At 34.1% G+C, this 15,612-nt stretch overlaps 2 protein-coding genes and 1 long non-coding RNA gene across 4 annotated transcripts in view; 2 read left to right on the top strand and 1 right to left on the bottom strand.

Annotated features, from left to right (window-relative positions):
- The window catches only part of LOC141346563 (uncharacterized), a 48,639-nt gene extending 34,579 nt beyond the window's left edge, over nucleotides 1-14,060 (top strand). Inside the window, 2 exon segments of the mRNA XM_073851507.1 lie at nucleotides 9,621-9,790; nucleotides 11,999-14,060. Coding sequence (XP_073707608.1) covers nucleotides 9,621-9,790; nucleotides 11,999-13,560 — 1,732 coding nt within the window. The 3' untranslated portion in view covers nucleotides 13,561-14,060.
- LOC141330426 (uncharacterized) overlaps nucleotides 1-15,612 on the top strand; it is a 392,843-nt gene that overhangs the window by 111,634 nt on the left and 265,597 nt on the right. The window lies entirely within an intron of this gene.
- On the bottom strand, nucleotides 2,860-3,783 carry LOC141330571 (uncharacterized). 2 transcript variants are annotated; one of them, XR_012355193.1, is made up of 3 exons: nucleotides 3,681-3,783; nucleotides 3,170-3,203; nucleotides 2,860-3,010 (listed from the first exon to the last, which is right to left on the bottom strand). It is a non-coding gene; the product is annotated as an uncharacterized lncRNA (long non-coding RNA). The 2 variants fall into 2 exon arrangements; XR_012355194.1 differs by lacking the exon at nucleotides 3,681-3,783 and adding an exon at nucleotides 3,319-3,512.

Here is a 15,612-nt window from a genome sequence, read left to right as displayed (position 1 = left end):
ATAAACGTGGAATCCTTTGCTTATTTATTCAGCTTTCAGATGTGTACAAAACTCAATTAAAACGTAGGCTTATGACTGGTTTGTGGTCCAAGGTTACATACATTTACAAGCATGTTATGCAATGTTAACCAGTGGTGTTTATTTACAGCTTTTTTTTTAATTATTGTCTTAATTGTTAATAAGATACATAAATGTGGAAAATTATCAGCAAGAGTGTCCACTATCCTTATGTTATTAAATTAATAAATAGAAAAGTGTTGTTAAACATCAGAGTTGTTTATTAATACAAACATTTATGACACATGAATGAATTATGTCGACACATAAATGAATTTCACTGTTATTTATTTAAGATAATAATGTACACAGTTATTTCTGATTCTCACTCCCGATCTTGACACGCGAAACAGCAGTCTGGGTCCTCTGTGCTCAAATACATTAATTTCTCTAAGAAATTTAAATAACACCCTATAACCATCTGTTGACCCTTCCCGAAGTATATCTACTAAATTGAAACATGTTTTAATTTCTTCTAATTTCGCTATTAATTTACCATATCGGATTACTTCCTTGTTTAGTCAAGCCAGCTAAGGCATTTCTGGTCAACTGTACTGTGCCGTAATATCAGCGTACTTTGTTCGTTTTCTCTACATAATCCATTCACATTCGAAGAAAAGTGTTGTTTGTCTAAGAGGACCAAACGTCCATGTATACCGTTTCAAGAATGACAGATGCCAGTTTAAAAAAAAATAGAATAATTAGGCTAAATATGAGCGATTCATTGCTGTGATTGACAGTAATAACTGGACCAAACATCTGACAAGCTGATGGCAAAAAATAGCTTTAATGATTCAGACTAAATTTAGAGTAACAAAACTACAGCGGGAACAAGTATGGTTAATAGATCAATAGATTTTAGAGTTCAAGATAAAACTTAAAAGATGTTATAAAATTTTATAAAATATTTAATATTCCTATCGATTCACATTGAGTGCATTATTTAATTATTATACCATAATTATTTAATGTATTTGTAGTGAAATATATATTAGTATTTAAATAATTTACCCTTATAGGCTGTTTGTGTGTGAGCTTAATGATTTTCTGCACTTCCTATAATATATGCTTAAGGACGGTAAAAGTACTATAATTTATTATTCTAGTAATTTTATAATTAATCGAAAAGCAAGACGTCTTGAAAAATGTAGGGAATTTAAAAGGCAGCTGCATTATAAATAATCCTGTGCTGCCATCTTTTGGTTATATTGGGTAATTCTAATATGAGGTGTTCCATTCTTTCTTCATGCCGGCAATATTCACATTTCCCTGTGCCATGTTTACCTATTTTCAGTAATGTTTCATTTAATCCCGTGTGTCCAAACCGAAGCCTTTATATTATTGTCTCTTCTCGCCTATTCCTCTCTGTACACCTTATTTCATTTCTCCCACTCTCCTTTGAATCTTATGAAACCATCGTCCTTTCCTATTTTCTTCCCACTGTTGTTGCCATTGTTTCTTTAATTTACTTTGAATAATAATTTTAGTTCCTCTAATAATAACTGTAAAATCAATTTGATTATTTTTAGTAACTACCTTTGCTATTTTTTCTGCTATTTCATTTCCCCTAACTTCATGTACTCAACGTCATTACTTTGCCACCAATGAGATGAGTTGTGGGAGTAACGTAATCTCGACATTATTCATTTACCTACAACCAATGAGAAGGCATGTGGGCGGGGCGACACGTGCAGCCCCGCCCCAGATTCAGCCCCGCCTCGATCTGCAGGCTGCAGACAGGGGCTGCGTCCGAAATCGCCTACTCAATGAGTAGGTACTTAATTTCAATAAGTATTTACTTAACGAACGCTAAAAGAGTACCTACTCAACAGCCAAATCTCGTTGAGTATGGATGCGTTCCGCCATGTTGACGTTATCATGTGACCTATGACGTTATAACAAGCGCAACATGAAATGATATGAGCGACGGATTTAATTCATCTATCTGTAAACATTTTGATGTTGATGAAATTTGCTTATTTTGGATTGATTGAAGTTTTTATATTTTTAACAATACTAAAATGACTAAAACCCCCAAATTTGTTGTCTTGAATATGTTAATGGGCAAAATTGTGCAAAACTAGCTTAGATCTGATTTGTTTTCCTTTTTCTTGCTGAATTTCTGTCCTTTCATCCCTGAAACTTAAAATAATAATAAATAAATAACAAAAACAAAGGCAATTTTTAATTCATTGCGATTTTATGAATATTCAAATATATTTAATATTTTTTTCTGTATCTAATCTTGTACTATGTACGCAAACCTTTTATAGTTATGTTTTCTGTCATGATTGTTCTTTGTTAAAGATACTTAAGTCTTTCCCTGAGTTTGTATGGAATTATAAATTCTGAAGTAATAATAATACAAAAATTGGAGCGACAGCGACACCTCATGGCATCAGTAACATGACAACCCTACCCAGTACGCTCTCCTCCATGTTTACAACATCTGCACAAAAGAGACGTCGATCAGTTGCTCAAAGATCTTACCTTTGGAGAAGACTGTTGATTTTACACTCGAAAAATTTAAGTATTACTATTTAGAAATTAAAATAACTTTAGAATGCATTGCTAGCCCACTCCAACACGTACCAACAATAATAATGATAAATGCTGACTAATAATTAATGATATTTTTAGTTAAACAAGCATAATGTTGTTGTTTTTTTCAATGAAGTAATGAATAAATGCATAGGCTTATGAAAATGTTATATTTTATTTACTGACAACATCAGGAAACATGAATAAATTAGTAAAATAATAAAAGTAACCATGAATATAAATAAATACACATGGAACAAAGCTTTATTAAACATATTGGTCTTCTAGTCTTTTTGATGAAGAGACCGCAGCAACATCTGGTCCAGATGAGGCAAAGGGCAGGTGGAGTGATGGAGGGTCTCATTTCCAGGATGCTGCTGTGGATTTCTCCTTTGTCACTGCACACACCAGTCTGCAGACATTTCAGATCATACAAAGATGCACAAAAATAATACAAAAACTGTCATTTTAACAGCACAGTGTCATTAGATCTCTGTATTGGAAGTTACAAAATGATCAATCTTTATATTAAGTTTCGGATTTTACTTTTCCCCAAAAATGCTGCAGTCACCTTTCCTTTCAGGTCCTGCTCCACCACAAAACATCTGCAACAAAGGCACATAAATCAAGAATCAGAAAAGTTCTGTTAGCTCTATTTGAAATGAATTTGAAGTTCAGTTAGGCCTACTATATGTATATGTGTTTATTTACATTACTTACATTAATGTAAAGCAGTGACAGTGAATTCTCACATAACGTCCATCACTCACTCAGATGTTTTGTGTTTTGTGTTGCTCTAGTCTAGAACATTTTCCTGTCATTTGTTAAATAGACATTTATTAAACGTCTTTAAAATGTATATGTTTTATGTAAATCCGCTTTTAAAGACGTGCGTGTGCTACCTGAAGCTTAATGTTCGCTATACGTCATAAAACATGTTTTAACAGCGAAATCACAAATATACTAACCATAGCATACTGTATAACATCTTGGCACCTTGTGCAAATCAACAGTTTACGATTAAGTAGCTCAACAAATATGATTTTTAGGACAGGGAACCGTGTTTTGGATGTAATACTCACATTTGTAAACACCCTCGCCGTGGTTCTCAATCACGTTCGATGATGACGTTTTGGCCTCCTGTGGACTCCTGGGATTGAAAAGTATCCATCGATGAAGACTTCAGGATCTGGGCTGAAACAGTAGGACATCCGGGGATTTCTCGCCTACTCTTTTTTGAATACTGAGGTTTCGGACGTACTTCTTTCTTCACGTACTCTTTTTTTCCTACTATATAGTAGTTAAGTAGGCATATTCGGACGCACTTTAAGTAGACGTACGCCCGAATCTCGCGAGAATTAGTGCATTCGCCTACTCATTCTCGCCTACTCTTTTATAAATACTTAGGATTCGGACATACTTATTTGCTCGCCTACTGCTTTTCCCTACTAAATAGTAGAGAAGTAGGCGATTTCGGACGCAGCCAGGGGCTTCTCCTTCAAGTAGGGCTCGCTGCAGCCTGCGGTGGACATCCAACCCCGCCCACATCCAGGTGTGATGTCAGACACCACGCCCACGTCAATGCGTCATCGTGTGACTCCCCTCCCCATCTGTAGCCTTAAAGCGGTGCATTTCAAAATAGTAGCCTACTTCACGAAATTTATCCATGTAAAGTAGCTCTTTCTAAATTCATGGACATTGATAATACCTGCAGTTTCTGTAACACACATGAGGAAGACTTGTGTCATTTGTTTTATAATTGTGAATTGTCTCTTAGTTTTTGGCCCGATGTTTCTATTTCTGCAAAGAAATGTTAATATGCTTTCTTTAAAAGATGTTATCTGTACTTATTCTCATAAAAGTAAAATGATTGAGTACGTTGTTAACTTTTACATTTTGCAAGGCAAATATTATATTCATAAACAGAAATTTGCGAAATGCATACCAAAATGTAATTTATTTTTTTATCAGAAATAGAAGTTTTTTAAAAGTCTTTAAAACAAATGAATACATTTGTTGTTATATTTCACGGAGAACTTTTTTTCTGGTTATGCTCCCACAATGTAATTTTTGTATATGTAAGGGAAAAAGAAGAAAATTTGAACTATTGTTTAGTTGTTTCTAGGTTTTAATTTAGTTTTTGTTTATTTATTTACTTTTTATTTATACGTTTATTTATTTATTTTTTCTCTCTATGGTATTAGTTTATTTTTAATTTTTTTATTATTATTTTTTCCGACTCTTATTACATACTGTATTACTGTATACAGATTAAGCTTGTATTTTGTGTATCTGGATTTCTATTTCAATATTTTTGTAATGTCCAATTATTCTTTAATAAAATAATTAAAAAAAAAGAATCCCGATGTTGTACGCATGTGCAAGAATGGCGGAAGTATGTTGTATCGGGGATGTAAACAAAACAGTTTGTATTAAATAATACAAATTAAACCTAGGTCATCTTTCATATGGAACTAATTACATTAAAACGCTTGTTTTGGTTGATTAAAGTTAGGAAAATGGTAATTGGTAATAAAACATTTAAACCTTACCCTATTTGTTTGTGTAATGACATAAATTCACGTTTATTATAATCGATTTTGACATAGCTTAGACAAGATCAGATTTAGACGGACAATTAAGTTTTGTTATTGTAAAAGTAACATTTAGCATATTTTCATTTTCATCTAATTCTCTAAAGACATGTCCACAAATGTGAACATTGCTAATCATATTATCACTATTTTAATATGTGTTAATACTATTTAATATGTTGGATGTGTGACGTGTTTGAACATGGGCGTAGCGTCTGGCGTCACACTTGGATGTGGGCGGGGTTGGATGTCCACCGCAGGCTGCAGCGAGACGCTCCTTCATCTGGCAAAGTCAGCTCTGCTTAACTTCTACACTATTAGCAAAAACAGAGGATAATGTGTTGGCTGCATACCCTGAGATATTCCCAGAATAATGTAAAACGAACAAACAACAAACACAAACAATGAAAAAAAAAAAAAAAAAAAAAATGAAAATATTGTTCAGTATTGCCTGTCCCAACCTAAGCAAGTCAAAGCCAACAGAGGCAAAGAACCCAAACTTCATCAGAAGAAACCAGCTCAGGCTCAGTCGAGGGCATGTTCTCCTCTGGCCAACAAATGAACAATGTGTCGCTTTTCCATGGCCAGTATGAGCCAGTGCTTTCAAAATAGCCGAAGAACTATTATTATTATTATTATTATTATTATTATTATTATTATTATTATTATTATTATTAGTATTATTATTATTATTATTAAAGAACATGCAAACTACTTTACTTAAACAGGCACCAAAGACCGAAGGTCCAAAGAAAATAAACAAATAACAGACATTCACAATTAAGTCGCTCATATAACTTAAACAATATTTTTATTTTTTACAACTTAAAAAAGTACATTTGTGACCCTGGACCACAAAACCAGTCATATGGTTAAATTTTACAAAACTGAGATTTATACATCAATAAATAAGCTTTCTATTGATGTATGGTTTGTTAGGAAAGGACCATATTTGGCTGAGATACATCTATTTGAAATCATAAATCTGAGGATGCAAAAAATCTAAAAGACTGAGACAATCACCTTTAAAGTTGTCCAAATTAGGTTCTTAACAATGCATTTTACAAATCAAAAATTACATTTTGATATGTTTACAGTAGGCATTTTACGAAAAAAATCTTCATGGAACATGAACTTTACTTAATTTCTTAATAATTTTTGGCATAAAAAAAATCTAAAATTTTGACCCATGCAATGTATTTTTGGCTATTGTTACAAATATACCCCAGAGACTTGAGACTGGTGGTCCAGGGTCACATTTATTATAGAAAAACTTATAAATAAGGAAATTTGGACAATCAACATTTCTGAATGAATAATTTGCCTTTCAGGATAATGAAATTTACCAAATTTTCAATACCCCTGTCTTCATACTCATGATACCAAATAATTGCTTTCAGTCGGGACAATATAAACTCACCATCTCTAGAGAAAAGACTACAACAAAGACATTTGGTGAGTATCTCAAGTCTTTCACTGTAACATCAGATGCTCTTCCACCGTTGGGCCAAATCATTTCCATTGCTTAACCGTTACATTAATTACAGATTATTACAATGACGTCCACCTTCACTTTTACTCTTTATAGCTGTCCCAGATACAGATCTTTCTTCAGGTTCTATAGTGGGGATCGTTTTAGAGTTTTTAATTTCTGTTTCTGCAGAGTTTTGGCTCTGATTCACAATCACAGGATCTGACTGGACTTGTCAGAACATTCTTTAATTATTTTGAGTCACTTGTTTGTTCATTTCATTTTAAAGTTCAGTTCTCTGAAACTGTAGTTGGGCAAGCTACTTGCCTTCTACTCCTGCTTGCTAAATAAATGAGCCCATCACTTAGTTTTCTCTGTTGAAAATAAATGCTACTTAGGTCGGTTTTGAAGCATGGATGCTGGTTTAGACGGAGGGACCAGAAGATCATCTACATTTTTTGGGTGCTAATGGGGAGATTCAGGAGCAAGCTGATGCTGGACGATAGAACCGGAGATCTTACTATCAGTAACATCAGAACCATTCACTCTGGACTCTATAAACTAATCGGCAGCAACAGAAACCCCATAAAAACCAAGTAGTATCTCAACTCTTCCAGTGTGCTAATGAGCCAATGATCTGAAACACATTCACACGAACGAGTGCTCAAATATTGCATTTCTTTTAGATTGTGGTTACAGGGCCACATTATAAATTCATGATGTCGTGAGAGTAAAGCGTATACAATTCAGAGATTAAAGTTGTAATATTGGATGAATAAAGATGTATATTTTGAGTAGAAATAAGCCACAAAAACAAGTCACAAAAGGCGTGATCAGGAATCTAGTCAGAGATTGAGGCTGATTTGACAATATCGATTATCTAATTGTAATGCATCTTCATTTCTTTAGGCCACATGTACATTAATCCATTTACACAACACAGTTTTCAACTAAAAACGTTAAGCGTTTTGGTTGTCCATTTACACAATAACAATGTTTTGAGTACCCTGGTGAAAAAACAGCTAAAACCAGCCTAGGCTGGTTTTAGCTGTTTTTTTTCACCAGGGTACTCAAAACATTGTTATTTTTCAGCAGGGTAACTAAAAAGCAAACTTTAAAAACGCGTTTTACTGAGGAAAAAATTTAAAATTGTTTCTTTACAAAGTGACATTGCCATCTGCTGCTCGAGCAGAATAATATAATGGTTTAGCCATATTTTATGGATCTATGTAAAGCAGATCGTTTTGAAACATTTGAATACATCTTTAATTAAAACAACATTTTATGACACAGCTATTAACAAAAGTAGGTTATTTCATTAAGAGAAAATAAATAAAACCTAATTCAACATATTTGTTTACAACTTGTTGATTATTATCTAAAAAATAAATGTGGACCAAGAGGATTGTATAGTTTACAGTACACCATTAGCCATTACGTTTTTTTTTTTTTCTCACATACATGTGATATTGAAAATGCAACCCTGCTAACACACAACGTAACAGTTACGTAATTTTGTTAGCTGGAAGTGGCTTGTTTTCCCTGTGTTCTCTGTCTCTGTGTGCTGCTAGAATTGACCATATGCTCGAATTACTTCCTTGTTTACTCAAACCAGCTAAGTCATTTCCGGTCAACTGTACTGTGGCGTAATATGAGCGCACTTTGTTCGTTTTCTCTACATAATACATTCACAATCAAAGAAAAGTGTTGTTTGTCTAAGAGGACCGAACGTCCATGTACACCGTTTCAAGAATGAAAAATGCCAGTTTAAAAAAATACGCGAGTAGATCGGCTAAATATGCGTGAGTCATTGCTATGATTGACAGTAATAACCGGACCAAACAAATGACAAGTTGATGTCAAAAAAAGAGCTTAAATGATTCAGACTAATTTCACAGTAACAGAACTACAGCGGTAGCAAGTTCGTGTTGGTTATATAGGCTATTAAATAGCTTTTACAGTTCAAGATAAAACTTAAAAGATGTAGTTATTAAATTTTATAAAATATTTCAAATTCATATTGATTCATATTGAGTGCATTATTTAATTATTATACCATCAATAATACTACAATTTATTATACTAGTAATTTTATAATAAATCAAAAAGCAAGTCGTCTTGAAAAACATATAGGGATTTTAAGTCAGCTTCACAATAAATAATCCTCTGCTGCCATCTATTGGTTATATGAGTAATTCCATAAATAGACGTTGTTTTCAGTGAAAACTTGAAAAGCCATTTTTTTTTTGCCGATGCCGTTTTTATGAATGAAAAGTGAGTCCCTGAAGTACATTTTATTTCACAGCTGTAGAGTTAGAAAATAAAAAAGGCTTTAAAATATTGCAAGATTTTAAAAATGTGTTCATGACTATGAAGGCAAGTTAGTGATTATCTAGAATACGATTAAGATGTCCTTGAAGAGAAGTATCGCTAGTTAACGTTAGCTTAAAAACGTTATGATAGTGTTTAGCTGTCAGTAAATGTACAACTATGCAGATACAGAGAGTAGGGGATTGCCAGGCTCCGCATTTAAATTATATGTTGTTAAATAATATTAATCTGAATGTTCATGCCGCTAACATTGTTTATAATGTTGCAATTATAATTTTTCTCAGTTTCTGATAAGAACGAGGCAGTAGATGAGTCTCAATAGTGTCCACCTAATATAGAATATGAGCTTCAGCGGAAGTTTACGAGCTGGCTTATCTTTATGCGGAAGTTCTAATGAATGCTCCGTGCATAAGGTCAATTGTCCTGTTTGCCTCGTTGTTCAAATTATCATCATTTGTCCAGTGCTAAACTGTGTGCGCGTCACACTGCAGACCATTAGGTGGCGAAAATACACCTTTTAGTTTTTCCCAAACTGTCAAAACGCCAAGAAGAAGAAGAAGAAGAAGAAGAAGAAGAAGAAGAAGAAGAAGAAGAGATGCGCTCCTATCTGCTTTTCAAAACTAACGATTTGCGACATTTTCAAAGCATTACAAATACTTTACAAGTGAAAACATGAATTCAGAGCAGCAGGAAGAACAGAAACCTGTAAAGATGGAGGCTAATGAAGATTACAATGAGAACACGAGTGATCCAGAACCCTTCAGAGTGAAGCATGAAGACACTGACGAAGAAAGAGGTTGGTGTTTATTCCTGACTCTTCATTAATGATGCTGTGAAACATTAAGGTTATAAAACTTGAAAGAATTTCATCAGATTGTATATTTGTAGTCAGTCAGTGTAACAAAGCCTAACCAATCATTACACTCAAGTAAGTGTATATAAATTCTCATGGAAATTTACTTTAGTAAGTGTTAAAGATGCTCACTGATATTAAAACTACTTTAGTATCAGAAGTACTTATAAATGGTATAAATAATGGCACGGATTAAATTGAAGTATCCAAGTGGTGGTTTGCTAGAGTCTGATGATATGTCCTAGGTAAAGCAATACTAAAACTTACATAATCTGTATGAATTTCGTTTTTTAACGAAATGAGTCTGTATAAATATTGACAGTTTTCTCAATGTACAGCTTTAATTCAATGATAGAATGTCATACTATCAATATAGAGCACAAAGTATCTGAAATCGTAGAGGTTTGGTGGTGGGCATTTTTAACTTTTTAAAGGCATCTATTATGCAAAATTCTCTTTTACATGTTGTTCAAACATAAATGTGTGTTTGCAGTGTGTGTACACAACCACTCTATAATGATACAAATCCACCCGCTTCTTTTTATTTTCTTTAATTCCCCATAAATCATAAACAACGTCTCAGTGAATCTGAAAAACCCCACCCATGATTGTTGACGCACACAGCCGTATTAGCAGACACCCCGCCCGGAGAGAGCTGCACACAATTCAACATATTTATCTTCATGCCAGAGCATTAAAAAGCAGCATTCAAGTAAGACATTTCATCTCGTTACAGCTATAGCAGTAAGTCTAGAGCAGTAAGTGATTTTCTGCTTTTATTTTAGAGTTTTGGTTATATTAACAGTATAGACAGCAGTAAAGGTACTGTGTATTATGCCGCTAAACTGCTAATACACCAATCTAATATACAATTTCTTTCCCCACTGTTTAATAGGGGATATGATACGGCATCGATTCTGAGATTTTCGAACACAGCGCAAATCTCTAGGGCTTGGAATCGACTCCAAAAAGAATCGATTTCTCGATTCCGAGGCATTGGGAATCGAGAGTCGATTCCAACGTTTGGAATCGATCCCCATTCAGAGCCGTTTTCAGTTCAGCAAAACTTATTATTAGGTCCCTCAAACGGAAGGCTGCATCCCATGAAAGCTGCATATCTTGGTCTCCACTCTCCAGTGAAAAAGAGTCATTTCTAAACTTGTCTGAGTTTAAGGATGCATGCAATTTGCCTCTTGCTTGCTAATAGTTAAAAGCTGATTTGTTTCCACGAAAAAAAAATCGTTTGGATAGATTATTTAAATGAGCCAGTTCAAAAAACAATTCTGAAGGTTTTTTTTACGGGGGAATTGGCTCATGTTGTCCACAATTTTGAGTGCTGCACGACAGAATAGATCATGACATGATTGATGGTCTTGATATTATTTGCATTTTAAAGAAATCATGTTTTTAACCGTTTTATCAGCAAATGAAAGAAAACGCAGAGAGCGAATCTGATTGACAGCTACGCCACAAGCTCTTATATCAGTGTTGTTAAAGTTCAGTTTGTTTTGTTTCAGTATATAGTTTGATAATTTTGTCACTTTAGACATGTCATGTCTTGTTTTATTCATGCAATAAATGAATGTCCACTGCCGAGCTCTGGGTTATGACTAATTTTATGGGCAATGCAGACAAAATTACAATTTAAAATCAGTCAGACCGACAAAAAAATCGTATTATTATTATAATTATTATTATTATTATTATTATTATTATTTTTTTATTTTTTTTCACAATTTTTTTTTTCTTTTTTTTTTTTTTACTTTCTACGATCTTTACATCCTCGCAAAATTTGCTTCCTCCAATCTTAAAAAAAAAGAATCGAAAAAGGAATCGGAAACAACTGTGAGGAATCGATTCCAAAACCAGGAATCGGAATCGATTCCAAAAATTTCTGAATCGAACAGCTCTAAAAATCTCGACTTGTTTTAAACAAGCTGCTTGTTTACACGCACTTGAACCTAAAATAACCATTCATACAGTTCAAAAAAGTTAAAGCAAATTACAATGCTGTTTCTGCTTCCACTCAAAACAGGCTTTTTTTTTTTTTTTAAAGTGACATTAAATGATCTGTGGGGTGTTTGTCTATTCACATTTATTTATTTATTCTATGAGTCAATGAAAATAAACCATTTTTAACTTTTATTTCAGAGTTGATCGAAAAAAACGAGGAGATTGAAGCATTGAGTGAAGTTGATGAGAAAAATCATTTGAGAACTGAGGAAAAACCGTCGAGTTGCTCTCAAACCAAACAGAAAGATTTAAAGAAAAGAAGAGCCAAGAAATCTTTCACCTGCACTCAATGTGGAAAGAGTTTGACATGCAAATATAGTCTTGATATTCACATGCGAATTCATACTGGAGAGAAACCGTTCTGGTGTTCGCACTGTGACAAGAGATTCAGTAATTCAGGAGACCTGAAAAGACACAAGAGGATTCACACTGGAGAGAAACCGTACACATGTGATCAATGTGGAAAGAGTTTCACACTAAAAAGAAGTGTTACAGAGCATAAGAGAGTTCATACTGGAGAGAAACCTTTCACTTGTGATCAATGTGGGAAGAGTTTCACACAATCAGCAAACCTTAAGAAACACATGAAGATCCACACTGGAGAGAAACCATACGCGTGTGATCAATGCGGCAAAACATTTGTATGGGCTTCAATCCTGAAGAAACACCTGATTGTTCATACAAATGAGAAGCCACATTCATGTTTTTTGTGTGGAAAGAGATTTTCTTATCAACGAAATTTGAATGAGCATCAGAAAATACACACTGGTGTGAGAAACTACATGTGCTTTGAGTGTGAAAAGACTTTTACTTCAGCAAAGTATTTAAAACTGCATGAGAGGGTCCACTCTGGAGAAAAACCTTATAAGTGTTCACACTGCGACAAGAGATTCAGTGGTTCAACAAGTCTGAAAAGACATGAGAGGATCCACACTGGAGAGAAACCATACACATGTGATCAGTGCGGCAAGAGTTTCAGAGAAAAAGTAAACCTTAAAATACACATGAACATCCACAGTGGAGAAAAACCATACAAGTGTTCGCACTGTGACAAGAGATTCACTCAGTCTGAATACCTGAAAGCACATGAGAGGATGCACACCGGAGAGAAACTGTACACGTGTGATCAGTGCGGGAAGAGTTTTGTACGCTCAGCAACCCTTAAGGAGCACATGAACATCCACACTAGAGAGAAGCAGCACACTTGCGATCAATGCGGCAAAGTGTTTTTGTGGGCTTCAGTGCTGAAGAAACACCTGAGAGTTCATACACAGGAGAAGCCATATTCATGTTGTTTTTGTGGAAAGAGATTTTCACAGCTAACAAATTTAAAAGAACATCAGAAAATACACACTGGTGTGAGAGACTACATGTGCTTTGAGTGTGAAAAGACTTTTACTACAGCAAAGTGTTTAAAACAGCACCAGAGGATCCACACTGGAGAAAAACCTTACAAGTGTTCACACTGCGACAAGAGATTCAATCATTCAGGAGACCTGAAAATACATGAGAGGATCCACACTGGAGAGAAACCTTATATGTGTTTGCACTGTGATGTTAGATTCAGTAATTCGGGACAGCTGAAAAAACACGAGCGGGTCCACACCGGAGAAAAACCGTATCACTGCACTGAATGTGGGAAGTGTTTCAGTCATTCTTCTTCTCTACACAATCATACAAAAAAACAGCACAATAAGTAGATCATCTTCAGATCCAGCACTTTCAAATCTGATCCTGGCCAAATAAGACACAATAATGCACAAGCAATGCATTGATGCGAGATTCGGATCAACCCAAAGATGGAGTTCATCCCCAAAGAACAATGTCAAAAAGTTGTATCAAAGTACAGAATTGTGCTTCATTATATAAATGATATCATTCTGCTTTCTTATGAGTTATATATTACGTTTGATTGTCTTATAATGCATATGTATCACTTGTATTTCACTAAGAAAAGTTTTTACCGACTGTTCTTGTTTGGGAAACTAAAAATCTCTCTCTTTTTAAGAGAGAGATTTATTTTGAGCTTGTTCTTCGTTGTTGTTTTTAAAATGACTTATTCTTCCACTGTATTTAGCAAATGCAGATGCAAGATATACTGTCACGTAGCTTTTGTAACTGATCCTTATTTGCTTCTTTTGTGAGTAAGAATGAATATATGAACCCAGTATTAAACAGGCCCTCTGGCCAAATTACGAAAGTAGTATTGTTAAGGTCTAATGTTAACTGTTCTACTTTTGGTGCTGGAGAAATTTACTTACAATTTATTATTGCTATATAAATATTATCAAGCTAGTTGAATCTCGCCAACCGTTTCTACATGTGGCAATATCACCCACCAGGGTTTCCGCGGGGTCTTAAAAAGTCTAAAATTTAAAAATCAAAATTGTAGGCCTTAAGAAGTCTTAAATTCGCTGTTCTAGGTCTTAAATAATTTAACACAGGTCTTATTTTTCTGATGTCCATGTAACACTACCTCTAATGCTCATTTAAATTCTCTTTTTGTTGTTTCCGTGGTCTTGTAGTTCTTTATTTCACTATTCCAAATATAATTTGCTGTATTTAAACTACAAATGAGACCAACATTTAATAGCCAATCAGCTTTATGTTATTGGCGCGAGTCTCTCTCGTATTGTACCGCAGAAGTAAAATGGATTTAACTTTTTTAGCTTTGGGGAAGTGCAAGTTTAGCGATACTTAGCTTGAAAAAAACTGGAGGCTTGGCTAAGGCCAGTTGCTAACAACTGTAGATTTTTTTTCCTCCCTCTGTGGAAGTTACTGCGTCTTCAGACAGAGTCGCAGTAGCAGAATACAGGTCAAACTACCTTTTTCTGTATATAATGTTCTCAATAATAATAATAATAAATATAGGTCGAGCTAGCTGACCGCCAGCCTTCGAAATACTTTTAAAATGTTTTTTTTTTTTTTTTTACTTGCCCGACCGAACAAACCGCCTGATTAAAACTGAAGTGACAAAAACAACTAGCGAAGCATCGAAAGGCAAGAAAGATTTATATTTTAATACATTCAACGTAAACAGAAATTGATAATTGATAGTGTATTTCTGGTCTATTTGTGACATACTTTAAAACAAATGAATGTAACAGCACTCTAAAGAAACACACTGAGGTAAAAATTTAAAATGTATAACGTTAGTTTATTTATAACATGATATAGTTCAGTAATATATCAAGTGAGCTTTTTGCTGAATATTCTCACAATTACAAATGTTACATTAATTTTAGCTCAATAAACAAGTAGTTAGTCAAGGAGTTACTTACATATTAGACAAAATATTTCCACTGTTTTGTTCTGTTTCACCAACGAAAATAGTTCCAAGCAAGGATCGCAGCAGAAGCATTGCTCTGATTCAGCGTTTTGCTCGAATCAGTTGAAATAACTCGCTCATGAAGTGACTTCCCGCCACCTGCTGGTAGTTTAGTGTGTTTAAAAGTATGCCTCCACACCCAACATTTCTAATTCATATATTTATAAATCAATACATGTATTTAAAACATTAATCTCACTTTTAACTTTCCAGTGTAAATTATGTAATCTCACTGCTAACAGCCATTTAGAATTGATTGATAAATTCATAAAATAAATTTCAAAGGAAACGCATACATTTCAAAAGTAAAAAAAAAAAAAAAGGCCTTTATAAAGGTAAATCAAATATGCAGTTTAAGATGTCAAAGCTATTAGAGCACTAATGAAAATTTCTTCAGATTTTTTTTTTTTACTTCAGATATTTC

The sequence above is a fragment of the Garra rufa genome, chromosome 1 (genome assembly GCF_049309525.1).
Source record: "Garra rufa chromosome 1, GarRuf1.0, whole genome shotgun sequence".
NCBI lineage: Eukaryota > Metazoa > Chordata > Actinopteri > Cypriniformes > Cyprinidae > Garra > Garra rufa.
Note: the sequence above shows the minus strand (reverse complement) of the source record. Positions and strands in the feature narration are given on the sequence as shown.